The sequence below is a fragment of the Pipra filicauda genome, unplaced genomic scaffold (assembly GCF_003945595.2).
Source record: "Pipra filicauda isolate LSUMZ 115617 unplaced genomic scaffold, ASM394559v2 scaffold205_size1947385_pilon, whole genome shotgun sequence".
NCBI lineage: Eukaryota > Metazoa > Chordata > Aves > Passeriformes > Pipridae > Pipra > Pipra filicauda.
In genome coordinates this window covers 1,636,844-1,659,840 of record NW_024104316.1, presented here as the reverse complement: position 1 = coordinate 1,659,840, position 22,997 = coordinate 1,636,844, and the positions used below count along the sequence as shown (strand labels likewise).

At 49.9% G+C, this 22,997-nt stretch overlaps 2 protein-coding genes across 3 annotated transcripts in view; one reads left to right on the top strand and one right to left on the bottom strand.

The window, feature by feature from the left end:
• The window catches only part of RANBP10 (RAN binding protein 10), a 65,195-nt gene extending 45,879 nt beyond the window's left edge, over nt 1-19,316 (top strand). For both annotated transcript variants that reach the window (XM_027716196.2, XM_027716197.2), the window contains exons 6-14: nt 2,476-2,660; nt 3,734-3,846; nt 6,225-6,333; nt 7,243-7,391; nt 7,759-7,954; nt 8,653-8,777; nt 9,643-9,788; nt 10,275-10,386; nt 12,443-19,316. In XM_027716196.2, the coding sequence (XP_027571997.1) occupies nt 2,476-2,660; nt 3,734-3,846; nt 6,225-6,333; nt 7,243-7,391; nt 7,759-7,954; nt 8,653-8,777; nt 9,643-9,788; nt 10,275-10,386; nt 12,443-12,573 (1,266 nt within the window). In that variant the 3' untranslated portion in view covers nt 12,574-19,316. The remainder of the gene's footprint in view (nt 1-2,475; nt 2,661-3,733; nt 3,847-6,224; nt 6,334-7,242; nt 7,392-7,758; nt 7,955-8,652; nt 8,778-9,642; nt 9,789-10,274; nt 10,387-12,442) is intronic.
• A 904-nt stretch (nt 19,317-20,220) lies between these two features.
• Nucleotides 20,221-21,913, bottom strand: LOC113985449 (C-C motif chemokine 3-like). The gene is made up of 3 exons (XM_027716231.2): nt 21,666-21,913; nt 20,900-21,005; nt 20,221-20,562 (listed from the first exon to the last, which is right to left on the bottom strand). The coding sequence occupies exons 1-3, from the start codon at nt 21,730-21,732 to the stop codon at nt 20,472-20,474; spliced, it is 264 nt and encodes an 87-aa protein (XP_027572032.1). The 5' UTR covers nt 21,733-21,913; the 3' UTR covers nt 20,221-20,471.
• Between the last annotated feature and the right edge of the window lie 1,084 nt (nt 21,914-22,997).

Here is a 22,997-nt window from a genome sequence, read left to right as displayed (position 1 = left end):
CTCTTTTCCAGTATCCTTCCCTTGGATTACTGCCTTCTTCCTTCACCCTTGCAGATACTGATGTATTCCATGTCCTCTTCTGGCCCTTTTTGCTCCCTTGATCCATGGATTCTTGGTTGTTCCAAACAGTTGAGGTTACCAGTGCCTTTCCTGAAGAAGAGGGTGCCAAACCCAAGACAAGCTTTTGTTTTATTTTAAGTACAATGACTATTGTCAGAGATTGTAGAAGTCTTGAGGTAACAGGGAATTTGAAGTTGATGTAATTTGCAAGTGGGATTTTTCCATTTATTACAGCACTGTGATCCAGGCTCAAACACAAAGCATCCATCATAGGAAAGAGGTGGAATGCAGTCTGTGTTCTTCACCTTCTAAAGCTGCAGTCTAAAAATTTAACTGCAGACAGGAGTGGGAACAGAAAACTTACCTGAGTGACCCTTGAAGTGCTCTGGTTTGAGCAGCTCCACACATATTTTTGGCTGTGGATCTGATCCCCCAGAAGGGGCTGTGAGAGCTTTTCCTTGTGTTACAGCCCATGGGAAGCTGACAGGTAACACACATCAGTGAGAAGCTTGGCCAATAAGCCCCATTACTTCCATGCATTTTAAGCTTAAATAACTTTTAGGGTTTGCATGTCAGTGAGATTGCAGAAGGAATTAAATTGACCCTTCAAAACAGCACCAGTTTAGAAATCATTTCCTTGAAGTGCTTGTTCCAAAATTCCCCTTTCAGAGGCAACTGGTGAAGACAATATTTTGCAATATTTGCAGTATTAGGAAGCTAAAGTGGATCCTTTAAGTTGAAAACCAGCGTCAGACACAGTGAAACATATTTGGTTCATCTTGTTTCGGTTTCCTCTAAAGGCTGTTTGCATTTGTACAAAAATACAACAGTGGGAAAAACCACATTTTGGCTTAGCACAAGCTGAAGTTAATACCAGAGTAACTGCTTGAAATAGAAGTGAGTTCCCACAGAGGGAGTTTCCCCTTTTTTACCAGTTTAAACCAATGGTTAGGCCTAACTCTTCCTTATACAAGCCTGTATCAGGTCTGTCCTGCCTGGAGGTTTGCCAAAACAATAGGAAATGAAAAAAAAGCAGAATGTGGAAGAGCCCAGGTTGGGATTGCAGGAGTGGAAAGGGAGAAGGGGGTCAAAAAACAGGTCAAGATCAGCAAGGGGGTTGTGAGCAACTTGCCACCAACACCAGGGGCAAGAGATGGTCCAGATGTCACGGGGAAGGTGTGCCTGAAGAACTTGGCAGGTCAGTGGTCTCTGTGACAAACTCTCCCTGCATCTGGCAGGGTGCTGGAGATACATGTAGTTCCCAACAGTTGCTAAACAGAGAGAACACATCCCATGTGTGAGAAATGGAATTGTAACTCTGAGATGATTTTAGAGAAGTTGAGGGGAAGCAGCTTCCCCTCAAAAATTAACATGCCCAGAAGTGGCTGAAAAATACATGATATCTTGTAAATTGTTTTTTTTTTTCCTTCTAACTTCCAAGTGTTTTGGGTGTCTGATTCCTGGCTTTGGAAGTTCTTGGGTTTATAATACTAAACAGTTAATAAAAAAGTCTTAAGTATGGTCTGTGAAAAAGATCTGATCCCTCATTAGAGATATTTCCTTGTCAGTCACTTTTGAAAGAATAGAGAGACTGACTTGAAATACAGCATTTTCCTCTGATAGCTCTTCTGTATCGTGCCATCCCTGTACCTTTTCTGATGCTGTTTCTCTTTTCCCAACATCTAAGTGTGCTCAAGGATCAATTTCTATCCACAATTTATTCTTAAAATAGTGTGAATTCAGAGAACTTCTAGATAGACTTTGGCCACCTATTTTCAATTAGGTCATCTCTAGAAGCTGAATTATTGGCTGAATTTTAGAGGTATTTTCATGGTGGGAACCTTTCTCTTTTTCCCATGTCCTAGTGGTGTGTCAAAGCTTCCATTTGGATCCATAGGCTTGTTCTTAATATGAAATTCATCTTTCAAATATCCTGATAACAACTTCCAAGGAATAAAATAGTTCAGTTGAAACAGCAGAGAACACATAGATCTGTTGTTTGAGATGATGCACTTTTCATTGATTCTTCTCATTATTATTCTTATTATATTATTATTATATTAAATACCATGTTAATTGTTATTATGTTAATTATTATTATCTGCTGGATCTTGAACTTTGGTAGAAATTGCAGAAAACTAAGCCATCTACAGAAGCAGTCACAGCTCAATCACAGGCTGCTGGGGGATTGAACCTGTTGTTCTGGTTTTATGCAGTAACTTTTATAACTGCACAGTAAGTCACAGGGTTCCCTGAGAAGCACCTAAAGGGCTGTTGCCTCTTCCTATTCCATTTTATTTATTTCAATTAAAAGAGGGGCTCTTTTATCTTGACAAACCACGTAACTGGAACCAGAAAGAGAAAGCTGCGTTTAACACAGGGTTGTTGTTTTGGTTTTTTTTTCTCCCTTCCCAGTCAAATCTCTACCCCACAGTGGGTCTCCAGACTCCAGGAGAGATCGTGGATGCCAACTTTGGGCAGCAGCCCTTTGTGTTCGACATCGAGGACTACATGAGGGAGTGGCGGGCGAAGATCCAGAGCACCATTAAGCGGTTTCCCATAGGAGACAGGCTGGGCGAGTGGCAAGCCATGCTGCAGAAGTAAGTCCCTGCCCTGCTGTTCACCTTCTTCCATTTTCTTAGCCTTTAAGTGCTGATTTATGCTCTCTGATGGCAAAAGTTGCCCCTCGCTGCGTTTTTGCTCGAATTGTTTTGCCCTCGGTTTTGTTGTTCGGTGGTTTTCCCTGTGTGGGTTGCTGCTGTTTGAAATGTAAAAGGTATGGGAGAAGTTTTCAGCCAAAAATGCACGAAGGATTGTAGGGATTGGAGGAACATAATGTTTTGAGGTGATGCACTGGGGGAAGGGGAGGGGAGAGGACACCATGAAAACTCTTAACACAGGAGAAAAGCCAGGATGTAAATCAGCTGAACCTAGAAATGAAAGAAATAGCCTAAACCAAAGGCTTCCAAAAACTGAAAGCACATTATGACACTTCATAAATCTATGAATACTGAATGCAGTTCCCATTGCAAAAGGGATTGAGTGGAACTTGATGAGAACAATTGACAAGAGTTGTCAGAAGTCAGGAGTATCTTCTGCCTGAAGACACACTGAGGTGCTGGAGCATGTCCAGAGGAGGGCAGTGGGCCTGTGGAAGGATCTGGAGCTCAAGTCTGATTAGGAGCAGCTGAGGGAGCTGGGGGGGTCCAACCTGGAGGAAAGGAGGCTCAAGGGGGACCTTCTTGCTCTCTACAACTCCCTGACAGGAGGCTGTGGCCAGGTGGGGGTCAGTCTCTTCTCCCAGGTAACATGTGAGTGATGGGACAAGAGGAAATGGCCTCAAGTTGCACCACAGGAGGCTTAGATTGGACATCAGGAAGAATTTCTTCATTGAAAGGCTGGTCAGGCATTGGAACAGGCTGTCCAGAGAAGTGGTGGAGTCACCATCCCTGGAAGTGTTCAAGAAACAACTGGACGTGGCACTTAGTGCTGTGGCTTAGTTGACATGATGGTGTTTGGTCAAAGGTTGGACTTATTGATGTTGGAGGTCCTTTCCAACCTTAATGTCACTGAAATTGCAACTTCTGTTGTGTTGATTTCTTTTTTTTTCTCCAGTGTGATGATCCTGTTTCACCAATGTCACTTCATCTCTTTGTATTTTCTTTTTTTCTAGTATGGTTTCATCATATTTGGTTCATCATGGGTACTGTTCCACAGCAACTGCCTTTGCCAGAGTCACAGACACCACAATCCAGGAAGAACAGACCTCAATAAAGAATAGACAAAGTAAGTCATTCTCAAAGTGTGGCACACTGGCCATGTGTTCCCTTCAGGACTCTGCAGAGGAGTGAAGTGCTGTGGAAGCAGAGAAGTTACTCCATGACATTATAAAGCTCTCCACAGCACACTGGGTGGGTCAGTAGAGCTTGGGAACCTCTGCTGGGAGCACTCTTCCCATCATCACCGTGTCCCCTCCACCCTCTGCCATCTGTGCCTGGAGAACTGCCCTGTGCTTGCCTTTGCCTGTCTGCTGTGCTTGGCCTTTGCCTGAGCTGAGGTCACTGTGCACCAGAGATCCCTTTGGATTTGAGTCCTTTGCTGCAGGCTGTTGCAGCAGGGGCAGTCCCACAGTCACAGGGGCCCAGACACATCCCTCTGTTCTGGCTGCAGCTCCCAGAGTTAAGGACTCTCCCAGTCCCTCTGCACATTTTCATTTCAGGTGACATTTTTGTATACTGAGGGTTTTTTGTATTCACAGCCAAGGTGTTTAGCTCACACTAGGTGAAGAATTCATATTGTGTCTGTTTTGGTTGCTGCTGTTTCCTTCCCCATGGCTCATCTCTCAGCTTGTAAGGCTTTTGGCTCCTGCAGAATCAGGCCCGCAGCTTTCCCCTGCTGTACCTTTATTTTAAGCTTTTCTATTCACAGGCTCAGACTGCAGAGTGGCAGAACATTGGTGTGCTTTCTGCATTCTCCTGGCTGTTGAATACAGGCTGCATCCCACCCTGTGCATTGCCCTTCCCTTTGTGAACTGCTCCTCCTGTGACTGTTACGGGTCGGGAGGGTTGTGCCCCTTTGTGGCTCGCTCTGCATACATTGCATGTGCTTAGCCAGCATTCAGGTTCATCTGGGGACTCTGCTTTTTAAATAACTTGTAGTTGCTGCCTGTTAGTGCTGATGGGCTTTTGTGCTTTCCAGGTCATGCATTATGCAACCCTGACCCCAGCCAGTGTTCCCGCTGGTGTGGGTTTAACGGCGGAGCCTCGCGTTTGTCTGAGGGCAGGGGAGGAGGCAGGCGGAGGGAGGGGAACACAGAGCTCCCAAGCTGGGGCTTAAATAAAAGGTGTGAGGAAAACACAGATGGGAAAACAAAAAAGAAGGGAAAATGAGAAAGGGAATGGCATCCCTGAGAGCTGCCAAACGAGGCAGAGCAGGGAGCTGTCAAAAGCAGCGAGACTTAAAAACGGACGTGCGAGGAAGGAACAGAGTGAAGTGAGAGCTCTTGTGTTGGTGTGAGAGCCACGGCTTTGGTTCCAGCTTTCAGCTACCATAACAAGCTAATAGACAGTGAGAAGTGGGAGCCAAGACAAGTCATTGCAGTTTGTTACTGGGGATTGTTAATGAGGATTTACCAGGCTGGGCTTCCAACTGCTCATGGTTAGCAAAAGCCACAGCCTTACTATCTGAGCCTCTGCTTGCAAAGCACCTCACAGGCCGTTCAAAAACTTCCCTCTGTTGCTTATAAGGAGTGCTGGAAAAACAATGCAGTTTTAGTTTTAAGTACATATAGTTTTTTTCTTTTATTTTTTTTCTATATTTAGAAAAAAAATAAAATGCAAATCTTTAGATCAGCAGCTTCTCTGAGCGTTCAGGGATGGGATCTCAAGATGAGTCTGGCACTTGTGTCTTCTGACCCACTAAAGGAACATACATGGGACATGAACACGCAGCATGATAGGTGTCTTCTGCCCTGTCTCTTTACAGCTCCTAAAAATGTACAACTTGTTGAGCTGTTTCTAGCTTAGTCAACAGCTGGTTTTAGGAGCCAGTTTGGCTCATTGCAGGCCAAACTCAGGTTAATTCTCTGGTTAATTCTCTCAGTACATTGAGATGAGACTTGCAGGAACCCAGTTTTGCTGATATAATTACTTCTGCTTAGAGGTGGGGATACTGGGGATACTGTGCTGTGGTTTAAACCCACAGACCCTCTAAGAATACTCTTATCTGATTCCCAGCCAGACATACACTTCCAAGCATGAACCAGTCAGAGGATGTAATATGGGGTGACTTAGGGGCTTCCCTCTGAAATTGTCATTTTCCCAGCAGCCTCCTTGTTTCCATCCAGCTGGCATGTCCTGCTTTCTTTCCCATTGCTGCAGAGCTCTGTGACTAAAGGACTAAAGTCTCAGAGCACCCCATCCCAGCTCACCTACTACATCCTTCAAAACCTTCTGCTCTGGGTATTTTTTTGCTGCTAAGAAATCCTCCCTCATTTTCACATGGTTTTCCTCACCCTAATCCATAATAAACAAAATGTGGTCCCCAGTTCTCCCAAGCCCTTGTGCAAGGTGGTTGTGGGGAGCTGGGTGCCATATATGAGACAGCCCTTCTGGCTGTTCCTGTGGGCTGGTCCTGTGTGTCACCAGGTCTCCCTTTGCTTTCAGGAATACAGAAGCTAGTATTAGCAGGCAGAGTGGGAGAGGCTATAGAAGCCACCCAGCAGCTCTATCCTGGCCTCCTAGAACATAACCCCAACCTGCTCTTCATGTTAAAGTAAGTATGAATAGCTTTATACTCTCTACTCCTGAAATGTGTAGATGCAGGAGAGAAGAGGCTGCCCAGACATCCAGGCCAGCTGCACACATTGCTCTGAATTCCAACTGAGATTCCCTTTGGGAGTCCTTTGTATAGTGCTTGTAGCCCTTTTGTTGCTGCTCAGAGCCAGTGTGGCTTTGCCTCATGAGGTCAGGCAGATTGGGTGACTTTTAGCTCTGCTGACTGCCAGAAACTCCTTCACAGGTGGTGTTCAGTTGTCTTGTGGAGAACCTGCATTGCTGGAGCAACTGTGAAGGTTCCTGGAAAGGCAGATGAATGGAAAAGGCTGTGTGGGGTAGAGACTAAAGGAAAAAATGTTCCAGTTCTCCAGCTGTACAGAGCAGCTCTCCCAACCTTCTGAGACATGAGGACAGTTCCCAGTAAAGCTAAATGAGGAGCTGTCCTCACTGTCACTGAATTTTTTACTCTTTCTTCTCTATTTTCCATTGGCCACCAGTGGTTTTAGGTTGATGGAGCAGTGAAGGACCTGTGATGTTTGACAGATTTAGTATCTTCCCCTTGAAAAAAAATCTCCCACAGTTGAATTTTGGAGTACCTGCAGAGGAGGTGGAGCTGAAAGCTGTAGAGGATCAGTTTCTTCTTAGCACAGTGGAATTAAACTTGCTTTTTGGGAATGTCTCAACATTTATTAGCATCAAAGTTGCAGTTTCTGGATTCCTTCTTCCTGTAGCTTTATCAGACCACTCACAAGGGCATCAGGAGTCTGAAATGTCCTTTTGAAAGCAAAGGAGATTTAACTCCTTTGCAGTTTCTAGGACTTCTCCACTGGGGAGCTGAGGGGGGCTCAGTGCAGAGCATCCTGGCTGTCACGCACCCTTTTCCCCTTCTCCCCTCCTATGAAACCAGGTGTCGGCAGTTCGTGGAGATGGTGAACGGCACGGACAGCGAGGTGCGTTGTTTCAGTGCCCGCAGCCCCCGATCCCAGGACAGCTACCCCGGGTCCCCCAGCCTCAGTCCTAGACACGGATCAAGCAACTCCCACATTCACAGTACCGGTAAGTGTGTCCTCCCTGTCTCCCAGTGAGAAGAGCAGGTGTCTGAGGTGGACATGATTCCATTAAGTGCTCCTTTCCTTTCTGATACCCAGCTGAGGGGGTATGCTGTTAGCATGTGTGTCTCTACACTGTTGCAGAATTGGGTTTGCATTAGTTATTTCCCACCGTTGTCTGCAGAGCAGGTTTTTTCCAGAATAAAGAAGGTTTTGAAGGCAGGACTTTAGTGCAACCACCAGTGACTCGGTGTCTCACTGATGCAGTGATGGGAGGAGGTCAGGAAAGCAAAGCCTCTTGTGCCAAATTGTTGACTTCACAACAGAGTAATATTGTCAGTCTGGTCTTATTTTTCTTTCTTCTTGGCTTTCAGGAGCAGATAGTCCAACCTGTAGCAATGGAGTCATGTCCACAAAAAGCAAACAGAGTCACAGTAAATACCCAGCACTGAGTTCATCATCTTCATCTTCCTCCTCCTCTTCCCCCTCATCTGTGAACTACTCTGAGTCCAATTCTACAGATTCTACCAAATCTCAGCAGCACAGTAGTACGAGTAATCAAGAAACCAGGTATTTTTTTTTCCCTCTGGAGACACCTGAGTGAGAGTGGGATGGTGGGAAAGGGTGTGCTTTCTGAGGAGCTAGGTCATCTGTCCTGCCCTTCTGAGAATATTTGGTATCTACAAGGTCACTACAATTCCCAGCAGCCACAAACCTGTTCCAGTTTCCCTTCTGTGGCTCAGGCTTGGAGGCTTATCTCATAAGGAATATTATGATGCTCCTGTTCCAGACACCAAGCTGTCCCATTACACTGGTGCCATGGGTTTGTCTAGACACTCTAATCAGTAGTTATTCAGCAGTCTCAGCCAGCCTGCTGTCTTGAACATTTAAGTGTTCTGTATTGCACTCTCTGCAAGGACTGAGGGCTTAGCCAAGATTCCCCTCCTGTGCAGTCTGTTAGTGTGTTATCTATTGTCTGGCTGCTGTTTGCTGTCCCAGGGATGAACACTTCCTGAAGGGAAAATGCAAAGCACTCTGCACCTGGAATTATGACAGGCACTTCCAGAACAGAAACCTGTTTCATAAATTGCATTCAGAAGCCTGCAACAATTTCTGCTACGCTGACTTAGACCATCTGGCTCCCTGTAGTCCAGCTGGCACCTTTCCTTCTCTGCTGGCCATTGCTGGGCACCATTTGGCACATGAGCTCTTAATTTCTTCCCTTTCTAATTCAGACATCTAACCTTTCTTCCCTCTTTTCACCTCAGTGACAGCGAGATGGAAATGGAGGCTGAGCATTATCCCAACGGAGTCCTGGAAAATTCATCCACCAGGATAATGAATGGCACCTACAAACATGAAGAGATCCTGCAGACGGATGAGTCCAGCATGGGTAGGGCCTCAGAGGCAGGAGGGGTAAAGGGAAATAAAAAGAGCTGGTATCAAGAGTTAAAACTGTGATTGGATAGTGGGGAGTAGAACGTGTACTTTGGGCTTCTTTCCCCACCCAGTGAATGAAGTTCTCAAGGTAACTGTTTCATGGGGAAAATGAATCTGTCCTGGAACTAAAACTAGGTCTGGCTTTTCACAGTCTCACAGCAGTGCTGGCGATGTTGTGGAGCAGGGAAAGCAGTAGGAGTCAAAGGCTTGTTCAGTGTTGGTCATGAAATCCAGCTCAGAGCAGTCCTGGCAGAAGTGCCAGCTGGGAAGTTGAGCTGGGCTGTGCCTCAGCACGGCTGGTCAGCTGTGACTGTCCTGTTTGTGGGTGCTTTAGCCAGGAGGGAGAGGATGGATCCGCCACACTACCTCTGAAACTGGGGATTCCTCCAGTTGAAATGGGTCTTGTGGCCACTAATACTGGGAAGCTGGTGGTGTTGGCCTGTCTGCCTGAAAGTTTTCTGAGTCCAGGATTTGTTAAACTGAGGGATTTCTGTGTTGTGTATGTTGTATTACACACATGAAAGGGTAACACAGCTGGAGTTGCAAGCTCACGGGATTTTATCAGGAGACTTGATTTCTAGGTAGTCCTGTGGCATTAAACTGAGCTCAAATCTTTCCTGTATTTATCAGGCACTGTGAAAAGCCCACTGCTGGCTGTTGTAGTGCAGGAATCACAGAAAGCTTCCACTGGGGTAAACTTAGAGCGGGGAGCAGCCACCTGCTCCAGAAGGGGAAGGAGTTTGTGGGTGTCATGACACAGAGTGGGCATTGGTGAGGAAGGAGAGATGACTGTTCCTTCTCCACTGCCCTTCCTCCAGAAGACAGCTGTCCCCAGAGGCAGCTCTGTGGAGGGAACCACGCTGCCACCGAGAGAATGATCCAGTTTGGGCGGGAGCTGCAGATCCTGAGCGAGCAGCTTTGCAGAGAATATGGGAAGAACACCGTGCACAAAAAGATGCTTCAGGTAAGCCTGGGCCTTGTGCTGCATTGCAGCAGTTCTCTGGGCCAGGACTGGGGGTGTGGGTTCCCTTGCAGGCCCTGGGTAGCCCCCACTTCTGCACCTGCTGAGGAAGAGGGGGCCTGCGTGGGGATCAGAGGTCAAACCATGAACGTAGAGCATCTACACCCAATTCTCAGCACAGGAGAGAACTACAGCTCCTGCCTGCCTTCCTGGAGCAACTGCATGCTCTTCTTCTCTCCAGGTGACACTCTACCTGCCTTCCTGTGCTGGCTCCCCTGCCAGGTGGAGGGGGCACCCTCTTTAACCCACTATCTTGATGGCCCAGTGTGGTCCTTTGCTGCCAAGAAGAAAAGGGCCATTTCTTTTCAGGAGGTAGGCACCTGTCACCGTGGTGATGGCAGGAGGTGCCCCAGCTGACGGACTTGGTGGTTCTCCTGTGTGTTTGCAGCCTTGCAGGACCTCACTGTGCCTCTCTGTTCTCTCACACAGGACGCCTTTAGCTTGTTAGCTTACTCAGACCCTTGGAACTGCCCTGTTGGCCAACAGCTGGACCCGATCCAGAGGGAACCTGTGTGTGCTGCTCTCAATAGTGCTATATTGGGTAAGATCTGGTTCCTGTGGGAGCTGTTCCCCCTGGACACACCTGCTCTCAAAGGCTGTCCTGTGGTGGGCAAGCCTGCAAGTGTTAGGGAAAGTTCAGGAGTTCTTGTTTTCAGCTTTGGCCTCTCTTTCTGTTGCTGGGGACTGTCAGGGCAGTGATGCAGGAAGGGGGGTGGGAGGGAAGCCTGCAGAGAATGGATCCCCTTGAGAAACTCTTCTTTTGGCTCCCTTCCTTGCATCTTCCTCAGTGCTGCTTCCAAGGATGCTCTTTAGGATTTTCCTCCCCTGCTTATAGAAGAAACCAAGATCTCTTTGATGCATTTCCTGCCCCTCTTCCTTCATGTTCTGAACCTACCTGAATCATTTTGCAGGCATTACCAGGGTGCTTTTCCATGCTGTGTGGGTTGGCAGAATTGAGTCCTGGCATCATCCCACTTTCTGAGAGGGAATGCAGTTGCTCTCTTGCAGCACCTCATGAGTGAAGCTGTTTTCCATAGTGTTGGCTCTAAAGCAGAAGGGAGCCATAATTCCAGTTACCTTTGAGTTCATGCTGAACATGCAGAGTTAAATGCAGACAGGGTTTACCTTCCCTTCAAGCACTGCCTCTGTGTGTTCCCACCCTCTGCTATGGCTGCCAGATCCCAGAGAGCCTGACTCCCTGCAGGGCAGGCCCTGTTGCTCTTTCCCTTACGATCTTAACTGCACTGAGAGGGCCCTGCTCTGTGCAGAGATCTGGTTATAGCTTGGTTTTCTTCAGCTGTCAAGGCAGCTTCTCTTCTTCTGATAAACTTTGCTCTTTGTGTCAGCAGGATGGTTGGATCCAGGTATGAGCAGTCTGTTGCCCTCCTCTGTGTCCTCAGAGCTGAACATTTATGCCTGTTCTTCCATTTTCCTTAGACAAGCACGTTCCATGGCCCAACAGCTTGTTGTCATTTGCCCCCATCTTGAACCTGGTGTAGTAAATGCAATGGCCTGCCATGATGGAAGTCTTTGCTGCCCTCAGTGTCTTGCTGTCCCTTTACTGATCCTCCTGGCACCTTCAGCTCCAGAAAAACCCACGGTGGAGAAATAATGAGGTTATGGCCTGCCACCAGTCTGCGACAAAGGGATTGATTTGTTCTAGGCAGGGCCCTTGAACCTGTCACCAGATCATGCCCATGCTGTGTCACTGCCCAGGTAACTTTGCAGGACACTCCCCAGTCCATCCACAGCAGCCAGACACTGTCCACTGGACAGGTTCTCTGTCTTGGAAACCCATGCTGGGCTCCTATGCCTGGTCTGGCTCACTGTGCCCGGGAGGATTTCCTAGGGGGTCTGTGCATCTCACACTCAGTGTGCCAGAAGGAGATTTAGAGATTGCCTTCTGGGGGAAGGAACAGCTGTTCTGACCGAGTAGAGGAACAGAAGTTACATGTTTTGGGAAGGAGAGTCCCTTCCCCTGGGAGTCAGCAGTTGTTTGTCAGTGCTTGAGGAGCGTGGACAAGTTGCCGAGAGCTGTCACCAGGGAGACATGAACGATGGTGTCTGGACATGCTTCATCACACGGGTCACAAGACACCTTGTCCAGCTCAGCTGAGGGTTCCCTCGTGCTTGCACAGTGAACATGCACTTGTAAAGATGCAGAGACGAGTTTGTCCAGGGCTTGGGCTGCTGTGTAGCCTTGCACAAGTGTGAGAGGTGGAGAGCTTGCTCTCACTTGGTGCCAGTTTCTCCTGCCTTTCCTTATTCTTCCATGCTTCGATCTCTCATGCTTTGAGGGTTTTCTGGCAGACAGCATCAGCAGGAGCTTCACTGCCTTTTTGTTGCTCTGGCCCCCACAGCAGTGCTCTCTCAAAGGCCCTGCTGAGCCTGGGACGTGTCATGGGTGGGGAGTATGTGGAGGAGCAGCAGCGCAGAGCCGGCGGAACTCAAGGAGTAACTTCCCTCCAGAGCCAGCACCTCCTGCCAGGGATGCTGGGCTGGATGCCCGGTGGGGACTGAGAGGGACCCGAGTGCGGGTGAGCCGGCGCACAGCCAGGACACCTCTTCTAAATGGATTTCTTTCTTTGCCCCCACAGAATCTCAGAACCTGCCAAAGCAGCCCCCGCTGATGCTTGCCCTGGGCCAGGCCTCGGAGTGTTTGCGGCTCATGGCTCGTGTGGGCTTGGGCTCCTGCTCCTTTGCCAGAGTAGACGACTATTTGCACTAACACAGAGCAAGATGGAGTTGACATCGTTGAGTGCTGCCCTTCACCCTCCGTTGCTGCCACTCTGCGCCACCACCTCGTTCGATAGCCTGACCTCCCTGCCACCGACACCCCCTCTAGCACACACAAACACTGCCTGTGAAAGGACTGAGTGAGTCCCCTCACTGTGTGGCTATTCCTGACCCCAGGAACGACCGGCAGATCTCACCTGTCTCCCTGCCATTGCTGCGGCTCCAGCAGCACTCAGTATTTCGCTGGTTATTCTAATGTAGCGCCTTCTGATGTAGGGATTTCTCTTTGTTTTGATTTGAGTTGTTTCTCATGGTTCCACCGATATTTTATCTGGAGAGTTTTGCTGAGCTGGTTTATGCTGATTTACTGAGGAAGCTGATCAAGTTGGTGACAGCTTGTTCTTTTCTTCCCTCCTCCCTCCATCGTGCACATACAGCATCATCTTCTGTGCTAGTTATCTGAACTCTTCTCACAGTGGCAGTTCAGAGGGATTTTTTTTTATTTTATTTTATTTGAATCATGTTTATTAAAAAGGTCTCTTCCACCTCCACAAAGTCATTGATGTATTTATTGCCCACAGACTTGGTCCCAGACATACACATCGTACAACCCTGCAGGAGACCTGGTGAGGTAGGTCCTGTCACGCACTAATGGTGGGAGTTGGAGGAGCCTGGTCCTTCGTGGTGCCTCTCTTAAGAGCCCAAGGCTCTTGAACTTGGCTTTGTGAGTGGGAAGAGTAGAAGACTTGACGTTGCCTTGTGTTAGTGGTTGTGCTGTAGAAGTGTCTCACAACCCTGAGAAATAGTTAAATCCAGCTCTCCTGGCAGCTGGAGGGACAGGACTGGTGAATATGAAATCATCTGCCACTGCATGTGTAGAAGCAGGTTGTGTGAGCCTGCCAGAAACATCCATGGGTGCTGCCCCATTGGGCCAACAGTTTTTTGTTAAATTAACAAATCCTCCTTTATCTCCATGTAGGAGGGCTCTGGCACTAAGACTCAGTAATAACAGTATTTCCTGCCCCCACGTCCCCATAACATTGATCTAAATGAGCATTTCTGAATTTTGGAAGTGTCTTGAGAAGCCTGGGCTGAGCTGTGCTCACCCTCTCAGGTGGGACATGTGACATCAGCTTGTGGGTTGGGGTCAGTACCAGCTTTGCCAGGCCTGGGCCATTCAGGAGAGAGCAGCAATGTTTCTTTAAGGATTACTAAGATAATTACTGAAGTTTCAGCCCAAAGGAGACCAGCAAAGATCTGTGGGTGAGTAACCTCCAAGTAAGATGGACTGACGTGTCTGTGCTGTGGTGTCAGGCCCAGGGACTCAAGTGATACCAAGCATTTAAAGCACTTGTTTCTGTTTCTGAGTGTGTACTGTCACCTGGTGAGGCTGTGGGCAGCACCACCATGTGCTTTGCATCCTCTGCTGTACCATTTAGAGATGGCAGGTTCAGCCTGGCTGCATGGCAGGAGTTGCAGTTCTGCACCAAGTGAATTTTAGGTCAGCAGCTCTGGGGAGGACCCAGGGAAGCTCAAAATGAACATGACTTTTACTGCTGTTCACCAATTTTATTTTTTTTTTTGAAGGTTCAGTGAAAGATGAACAGGTTGGGATGAGGTTTGCCCTTAAAATGGAGGTTAGCCTGTGCCAGGAATTGAAGCAGCAAGAGAGCCTGTGTGCCACTGAGAAGGGAAAGTGGTGTGTGACCTCTGAGCTAGGCTGGGTTTGCAGCTGGCACGTGAGGTCTGAAATCCAGGCAGGGCAGGGGTTGGGTGTCTCCTGCACTGCAGAAGATGACTGTGGCAGGGAATGTGCAGATGGTGTTGGAGGTGGTTGGGAATGGTATCCCTACCTTCTGATGAAGGTGTACAGTGTGTAGAGGCAGTGCTAGAGCCATGGTGGCCTAAGAAAACAGTCAGCTGGAGGTTTGGAGATGGAGGAGATATTTCTATCAGATTAACTTGTGTAGCTGAAAAAAGCAGAGGGAGCTCTGCCTACCACAGGCTTTTTCTAGGGAGACAGAGGCAGAGGGCTGCACTAAGCAGAAGGAATTTAACTTGGGAATCTGGGGCTTCTTGTCAATTCTGGGAGACACCTGATGTGCCTGAAAGCTCATCTGTTGATTTTCAGCTCTCCTCATTGGCCTGCAGATGGATATTGCCCCAGCCTGCAGTCCTTGCCTTGCTGCAAGTGCAGAGATAACTCGATGGACGGGTTTCCTTTCTGAAGCCTCTGATCCCAAACGTGCCAGGGCTGCCTGTCCCAGCCCACTGGGCCCCAGAGCCTGAGGCAGCTTGTGAACTTGGCCTGGTGAGTCTCTCCTGCAGGCTCTTTATTCCTTAGACCCAGGCTTAGGGCACACTGCTGAGCTGATTGTGGGTACTGAGGTTGGAAAAACTCAGTACCTGGCTTTGCCTTTCACGTTTGGCAACATCCTCTGCTGTTGGTCCCTGTTTAGCTTGCAGCAGTCTGGCTGCAATCAGACTTCTCATCTTTGTAGCAACACTATCTCTTTCTGAGGTTTTTGGGTTCCTTCTCTTTGTGGTTTCTTTAAGCCAAGATTTTTCATCTTGTGTCATAGTAATGCCCCACTTGGTTTCCCAGCAAAGCTGTGCTGACTGTCCTAGAGCATCTTTTTTTTATTTTGGTTTCCCTTTCACTGTTAAAAAAAAAAAGCCCCAAAACAAGAGATGTTCCTAGATATCTGGTTATTCTGGTGCCAGGAAATGCCTGATGAATGTTACTTGGATTTTTTTTCATTTATTTCAAGTGATCTGGTGGTTTCACTACTGGTTTCTGCTTATTTTGCTCAGATTCTGACTAACGTGGCCATGACTCAGTACGAAGAAGATCAGCATTGTTTGCAGTGTGTGGTGGGGTGTAGGCCTTCACCTACCCCTGATTCCTAGGTGGGATTTCTGGCTTGCTTTTCCCAGGTTGTATTTCAAAGCCTGTTGCCTTTGAATCTCCCTGGCTGCTCTTTGATGGTTCATGTTGGCTGAACCAACTTGGTTTGGATTCTTGCAGTAATTTTAAAAAGCGGAACTAAAGTGAATTGGGGTCTTTGGCTTTGAAGATGGCTGTCCCCCTGAACAGAGGCTACATGCAGTTCAAAAGTACTTCTATAAAAGCTGGGATTTGTTATTCCAAGTACCTCGAGCAACCTGGTCACTGCTCCCAGGAGAAACCTCTTCCAGCTCTGCTGTGGCTGCGCATTCAGAGGGTCTCAGCTCTCCCCTGATCAGTCCAGAGGCACCACCCAGAGTGATCTGTAGAGTGGCAAACACACTCCACCTCTGTGCTCTGGGCACCAGCCACTCCACCCGCCTTCCTCAAACTCTGCACTGCAGTGAGGGCCTCTCAGAAGGATAACATTTCACAGGAAATGTTTTCCAGGGTGGTGAACAGCAGCCCTGCACATCCTGGGCTTTGGGTTTGAGCCCAATGCCCTGACTGTTAAGTGGCCTTTTGAGAACAACATTTTGGGAACTCCAGACCTGGAGCCTTGGTTAAAGTGTCCTTCAGGGGTTCTGTGGAGACGTCTTCATGGAGCTGAATTGCATCACCAGGCTTTTCTCCCTGTGGAGAAGGGTTCATGCTCTTCCCCCAGAGCAGCGAGAGAGAGCGTCAAGAATGCATTGGAAGAACTTTGGAGTGAGGTGCACTGGAGTGTCTGGGATAAAGGTTTCTGGGAGGTGTATCCACCTCATACACATAGTAGTCTAGCCTGTGACCATCTTAGTGGCCTCTGCTGGATTGCATTTGAGTTTGTAGACATCTCTCCTGTACCAGGGGAGCCAAATCTTGTTTCTCTTGGTTTGTGTTCCCCTTGGAACCATCTCGTTCCAGATGATTCTTCTGGATGTTCCATGAGCCTACCCTAGCAGGTATTTAACAAAAGCTAATTCAAGACTTAGAAGGTTGAATGAGGTCTCAGATGAGCCCTCCCATGAGTAGGGAGGTCTGTTTCCCCTGCATCCTTCAATGTGCTCTCAGAGCCAGCTTGTTTTGGGAAAACTTCTTGCTGCTACCAGTTCTCCCTTCTTGCTTGTCTGCCTTCCACAGTCCCAGTATTCTCCCAGCTGCATGACCACCAATAGTGGTATCTGCCTGCTGGGTGCTGTGGGAGCTGCTCCAAACCAGGGCCAGCTCTGTAGCTCGTGTCTGTGTCAAGCACAGGCATGGCAACACCAACTGCCCTTCCCAGGCTTGCTGTGCCACGCTGGCCTAAAGGGGCAGATCTGGGCACAACAGTCCCTTTTTGTCACCATACAGGATCCCATCAGCCTGCAGCTGGTCTGGCTGCAGCAATTCTGCTGTTCTTCTGGAATCTGGTTAGGAACTGAGCCCTTGTGTGCAGGGAGCAGAATGGAGAGGGACTCCCAAGTGAAGCACTGGACAATATGCAGCATCCAGCTGTTGAGGGGAGGTTGTCTGGTGGCTGCTCTCCCTCCCCTCCAGCCCCCTGTGAGTACCAGAGCTGGAACTCGTTGCCCTGGGACATATAAAAGATGTGTTGGTTATAGTGCTACAGCTTGTTGCTATTTCCAGCATCCTGGTTGTCCTCACTGTGCTGCTGCCAACTGGGTTTGGACACTGGGAGATGGAGCTGTGACTGGTGTGGAAGATGGGCCCGTCCAGGAGTATCATTCCTCATGGTTACCTAGGACCTTTCCATATGCTTCCTTTTTCCTTCTGGTTTTTCACAGTGACATCTCAGCCTGTCCTCACAAGCTGTGTCCTTGTTTGTCACGTTTTATTCAGGCATCTTTACCATTCTTTAAATAGCTTTGTTCTTGAGTCTCCCTTGAACAACTGGAGCAACCAGAGCTGCTGGAACTAGTTCTGGGGATTGAGTATATAATTTTCCACCTTGGGCATCAGGGATGATGAACCATCTCCTCCTTCAGCAAAGCAAACCAGGTTGGATTGCTTCTGTGCTTTGGTACCTGTCTGTGTTAATACATAGCAGCTGTTGTTTAGATGCAAGTTTCAGAGTTTCTTCTGCCCTAGTGGGGTTGATTGAGGAGGTGAACCTTGGCAGTCAGGCTGTAGAGCAGCCTGTAAATGCTGTGAAGCTGTGTGGGGCACCAGACAGGACTGGGAAGCTCTTCCCATGAAGAAGCAGAGTGCAGACTTGAACTGCCCTATGGGCAGCAGATGGAGAGAGGGGTCCATCATGCTTCAGTCCTGGGTGCAGTGAGGCCCCGTGGAGCTGGTCACAGCCTGAGAGAAGGAACACCTTGAAAAGGCCCTGGTCCACCCAGGAGTCCCCTTTGCAGAAGGAGCAACTTCCCACCCTGCCAGTGTGAGAGCAGCCTGAGTGGTGGGTTGGGGAGGCAGTAGGTCTGTTGTAGAGAGCTAGTGTTGGGTCTCCAGCTGTACACGTCTGTCCCAAGGTGTTTCTGCAGAAAGACTTGGGAAGGACATGCCAGGAATGAGGAATGAGTGATGGAGGGAACTGCAGTCCAGCAGTTCTTACTCAAGAGACAGAGGTGGCTGTGAGTCTTGTTGCATTGGCTGCGTAGGGCAGAGCTGGAGGAAGTGTTGCCAGGGAGCTGGGAGGAGCTACAGCAGATTCGAGAGGAAAGGGGAGCAGTTGAGAACCTGGAGGCCTCTTTCGTGGGCAGCACTGGCTGCTCTCCACCATCCTTCCTGCAACAAGAGGTGGCAGGTGATGGATGGCTGGTCAGGGCATGTCTGTCCCTCTCCCCACGTCCCACAGAGATCAGAGCCTGCAGCTTGAGCTGTAGCAGTGCCCAACAAGCCAGGGCATCATCCAGACTTGAGGAGCACATGTCCTGCTGGCTGTTTTCTTTCCAGGAGGGAGGCTTAACTCTCTCCTGCTTGCAGGAAGCCCTCGACTCCCATGAGGGATTTTACATCACCACGGAAGGATTCCTGGAGGCCATGCAAACCTCTGCTCCTTGCTCCATATCCTCTGGCCAGGCAGACCCTGGTCACTCCATTTGGGTCAAGGCACTTGCTCAGACCTCTTTTGCTTGGGAGGACTTCAGCTGCACCCTTCCTCCAGAAGGGAGCACAGAGGGATTTTTGCAGGCTGGGCTTCCACACTTGGCTTAAACTTGGAGAAAGGAGAAACAGCAGCAGCTCTGGGGATACTCCGGATTTTAAAGAAAATTTGAAAAATACAATTATGGTGAATTCCAGACCAAGGACTCTGCACAGGGCTTGGCTTGGGATTGTCTCTCGGTCCCGCCTGTGCACGCTCTTCACGGCTCTGCAGCTGGGGGAGGCAGGAGGAGGCTGCCAGCACCTGAAGCTCTGGCACGCAGCAGGGCAAGCCCCAGGACCTGCCCACCACGCAGTGAACTCCTCTCCTGCTGGTTGCTCAAAACTCAGGTATGAAATGCTCGGCTGGAGCACGGGGTGCAAGGTCTCTGCAGGTTTCCCACCAGCCCCGGAGGAGCAGGGGCAGATCTCCCTGTGCCACTCCAGGCTTCTCATCGCCTTCGGAAGGGAGCTCCTCCTCTTTGGTACAACATTGGCTAAATGGACATTACACAAACTGTGCACATTGGTTCAGTCTAAGCTTAGTATTTGTGAATTAAGTTATCTGACGCTTCGCATGAAAACTTCGAAAAGGGGATTGGGGGGGGGATTTTAACTGAGAAAAAGCCTATGAAAATATACTGGAAATATGGTAAAAAAATCGACATTCTGCTGTATATTGACAGAATTATTTTTATTAAAATACACATCCATGTGCAAGAGCCGGTGTGGAGCCTTGTGCTTTGTCAGTCTGTGCTCGCCGGGGAAGGCGAGCACGGGGCCGGCAGCTCGTGTCCCTTCTGACAGGGGATGCACAATCCATGGGATGTTTGGCCCCCAGCATCAGATTCTGCTTCAGCTTCATCCCATGGTGCTTATGACCTGCGGGCAGAAATGTCACTGGGGATGTTTTTCCCGTGCCATTCGGTATCCTAGAAAATACAGCCCTGCCGTGTTCTGGGACGGAGCAAGAAACACTGAGGAAGCTTTGGGCTGAGGATCAGTCTGTGGCACTTGCCACATTCCTTGCCTTCACCTTTCTGTGGTTTTCCCATGTGGATTTGCACCTCTCCCGTGAGGTGATGGACCAGCAGCCTGGTGTGAGTGTCTGGGGTGCCATGCTGCTCCCACCCCTCCCCAGCCCTGCAGGGGGACAGGCAGCCAGGACACCTCCCTGCCCATCTCAAGGGGGTTGTGTCCTCACTCTCCCAGCACACTGGATATTGTTTCTTATCTCCCTCAGATATTTTGCAGTGGCCACCAGCACATTTGGAAGCTGACAAGGTATTAAGGGTTTGGTAGATCAGTATCTTTTCCCGGAACCCTCCACTGCTGACCCCTTAATTCTGGAGCACCTGCAAAGCCTGTGGGGCTGTGAGCATGGTCTGAGGATGTACAGCCTTACCTAGGGGCAAGGGTAACCTCCCCTCCGTGTCCTTGACCTATGGGTCAAGACCTGGCTCTGCTATCACATTCCCAATGAAGCACACTGTGACCAGGCACGGTTTGCTCCCAGCCCGGAGAAACGTGTGCTTGTGGCAGAGGTTTTTTTGGGTCACACCATCCCCTGGGCTTGTAGGATCTGCTCCTTGGGCTGGAAGAATCAGGAAAAATTCAGACAGCAACTTATAACAATGAGTTTTTATTATAAATATTTGCTCCACTGGCACAGCCTGGCAGGGCAGGGGCAGCAGGAGGAGCTTGGTGGCCGGCTGGTCCATGGTGTGGTGACACCTGACCCTGCCAGGGTACGGGCTGGCTCCACCTGCAGTGGTGGTGCCCACTGCCACAGCAGCCTTTGGAGAAGGGCTGTGAGCACTGTCAGCACCCAGCAGAGACAGGAGGACTGGATGGGCAAGTGGGATGGTGGATGGAGTTCATTTTTTCTTTCTAAGCTTTTCCATGGCTTTCTCCACCCAGCGCTTCTTGGGGTCAGCACAGATCTTGGTACCTCTGGCAGCCACAATCCTGCAAGGAGAAGGTGAGGAAAAAGAGTGAAAATGTGAACTGTGAGCCATTCCCTTCTCATTCTCCCCTTCCCTTGTGCAGCCCCATCCTGGATGGAGGCTTGGAATCATCTCCAGCAGTCCATGGCCTCCTTGGGCTGATGGTGTGTGTCTGAGTCTTCCCAGACCACTGGCTTAAGCAGAAAGCTTAAGCTTTGCCCACCCTACTTTCCTGCCACAGCCCCCTCCAGGCACATGCCCCTGGCTGGGACTGAGCCATCTGCAGGGTGAGATGGGAAGGAGGAGCTGCTCCAGCTCCCCACCGTGCAGGGGTGGGAGGCAATCCCTGGGATACTCACACAACTGCAGGCATAGGGCAGTCAATGGGGGTCTCATAGTAGCTCTGCACGTGTCGGACGGGTCTCTCTGCATACTCAAAGCAGCATTCGATGGGTCTGAAGTGGGCTGGGAAGGGAAGGGAAGGATGTTTTAAACGGCCTTGGCAGCATTTTGCAACCAATTGCATCGCCAGACAGTGACACCGCAGGATGTGGAACTGTGGAGCTTCTCAGCAGCTCCTGCAGGATCCCACAGCAGGGATTTGCTTCCCTTCGTGGCAGCAAGCACAGGACTGGGATGTGGACAATGGTGGGGAGGGGAACAGCACAGGACCCGGCACCCCACAGCCCGTGTTGCTGCAGCCACCAGAGTGCCCGGAAAGGTCGGGCTGCTCGCTCTGGGGATGAGGTTTTGGGGGTTTCCAAGGCGAGGGCACAGCTTGCAGGGTGTTTTAGGAGGCTCCAAACAGCTGAACATGCTCCCCTCCCCTCCAACCACTTGCTCATCCAGCTGAGACCTGGGGAACGGCTGCCAGAGTCTCCCCCAGGCTCCTGCAGCATCTCCCCAGGGCCGGCTTTGCTGAAACCACCCAGCACCTTCTCCATCCACCCCTGCATCCCTGATGTGCTGCCCTGCATTGCCCTGCCCTGACCAGGGGGTTGCTGCTCCCTCCAGCAGCACCATTCCCACTCCCTGCTGGGCTTTCCTGCCCGACCTCCCCAGTGGGACATCCCCAGTGGGGACTCCGAGCCCGGACCTGCAGCAACGGCCCACGAGGTGCCTTACCTGTGGCACAGTGCAGGGAGAAGGTGAGGAGCAGGGTGAGCAGCAGGACTGTCCTTGCAGTGGCCATGGTGGCTGCCTGAGGGCTCTTCCTCTGTCCTTTGTGCTGCCCTGCCCGGTGTCCGTGGCTTTGGCTCCCGCTGCTCCGTAATTTATCCTCCTCATCCCGCCCCCTCGGGCCGCTCTTCCAAAAACTTCAGACGTGTTCTAAGAAGCCCCTTCCCAGGGACGAGGGGGTTTCTGTCGTTTATTTTTGGGACACATCCAGTGGGGGGGTGGAAAAGGTCGAGGAGGAGGGAGGCGGCTACTTCTGCTTTCTGCGGAAGCCGTGACGCCGTGAGGGGCTTCCAGGAGGCTCTGGGGAACCGAAATTTACTCAGGAAAGCAGATTAAAGCATATTCCCATGAAGGCAGAGAACATCAGGTCCAATGCTCATCTGTTTATTTCTGACAGGAGAGAGGACCCACAGTCTGAGCAGGAACGAGTCACAGGTGGGTTTAATTGGTTTGGCCAATTAAGTGACTAATGAGTCCCCTCCAAACCGGCCTCCCCAGCCACCCTGGCCATACAGAGGGTGTTGGGTTAGTCAGTGAAGCACTCTGGGATAGGATGTCAGGCAGAAAAAGCCATCCTGGAACAAACTAGCAGGGACCTCAGAGCAGGGGGTGGCAGAGATGCTTTTGGTGGGTTCAGGAGACTTTATAGAAGGGGAAAAAAATAGAGCAGTGGCAGTGGGGTGTCTGAGGAGAGTCTGGGTCTGATCACAAGTCTGAGCCCAAGTGTTGCCTCTGCCTCCCATATGAGCACTGGGATCAAAATGAGAGGGTCAGAAGGATGGAGGCCTGTGGCCATCAGTACAGACAGGTCATTTCTGCAGGGAGATGGGGCAAACCCTACTACAGCCTCAGGAGAGTCATCCCAGAGCACAGAGAGGACCCCAAGGGCAGGAGGGGCAGGTGGCACAGACACAGCAGCACCACCAGCCCAGCTTCCATGCAGGGATCTGCTCCCAGGGAGGGCAGGATGGTCTGTGTGTGAGGAGGGGGTGAGGACCCACTGGGAACCCCATAGGATGGTGGTGAGTGGGAGCACAGGAGGGGACCTGGCTGAGACAAGCCAGGGCTTCTCAGAGGAGAATGGAGGTAGAAATGGACTTCCTTGAAGATTATCTCATGTTCACTGTAAGAGCATGTTCCCTGACTTCTCTGTAAGAAGAAAGGAGAAGGAAACAAATCAAATGTGCTGAAAATTCTGATTTAGAAGAAATAGCCCGCACAACGTGGGGTCTGGTGGCCTGGCACGAGCCAGGGTGGCCATGCAGAGAGCTGGGCACA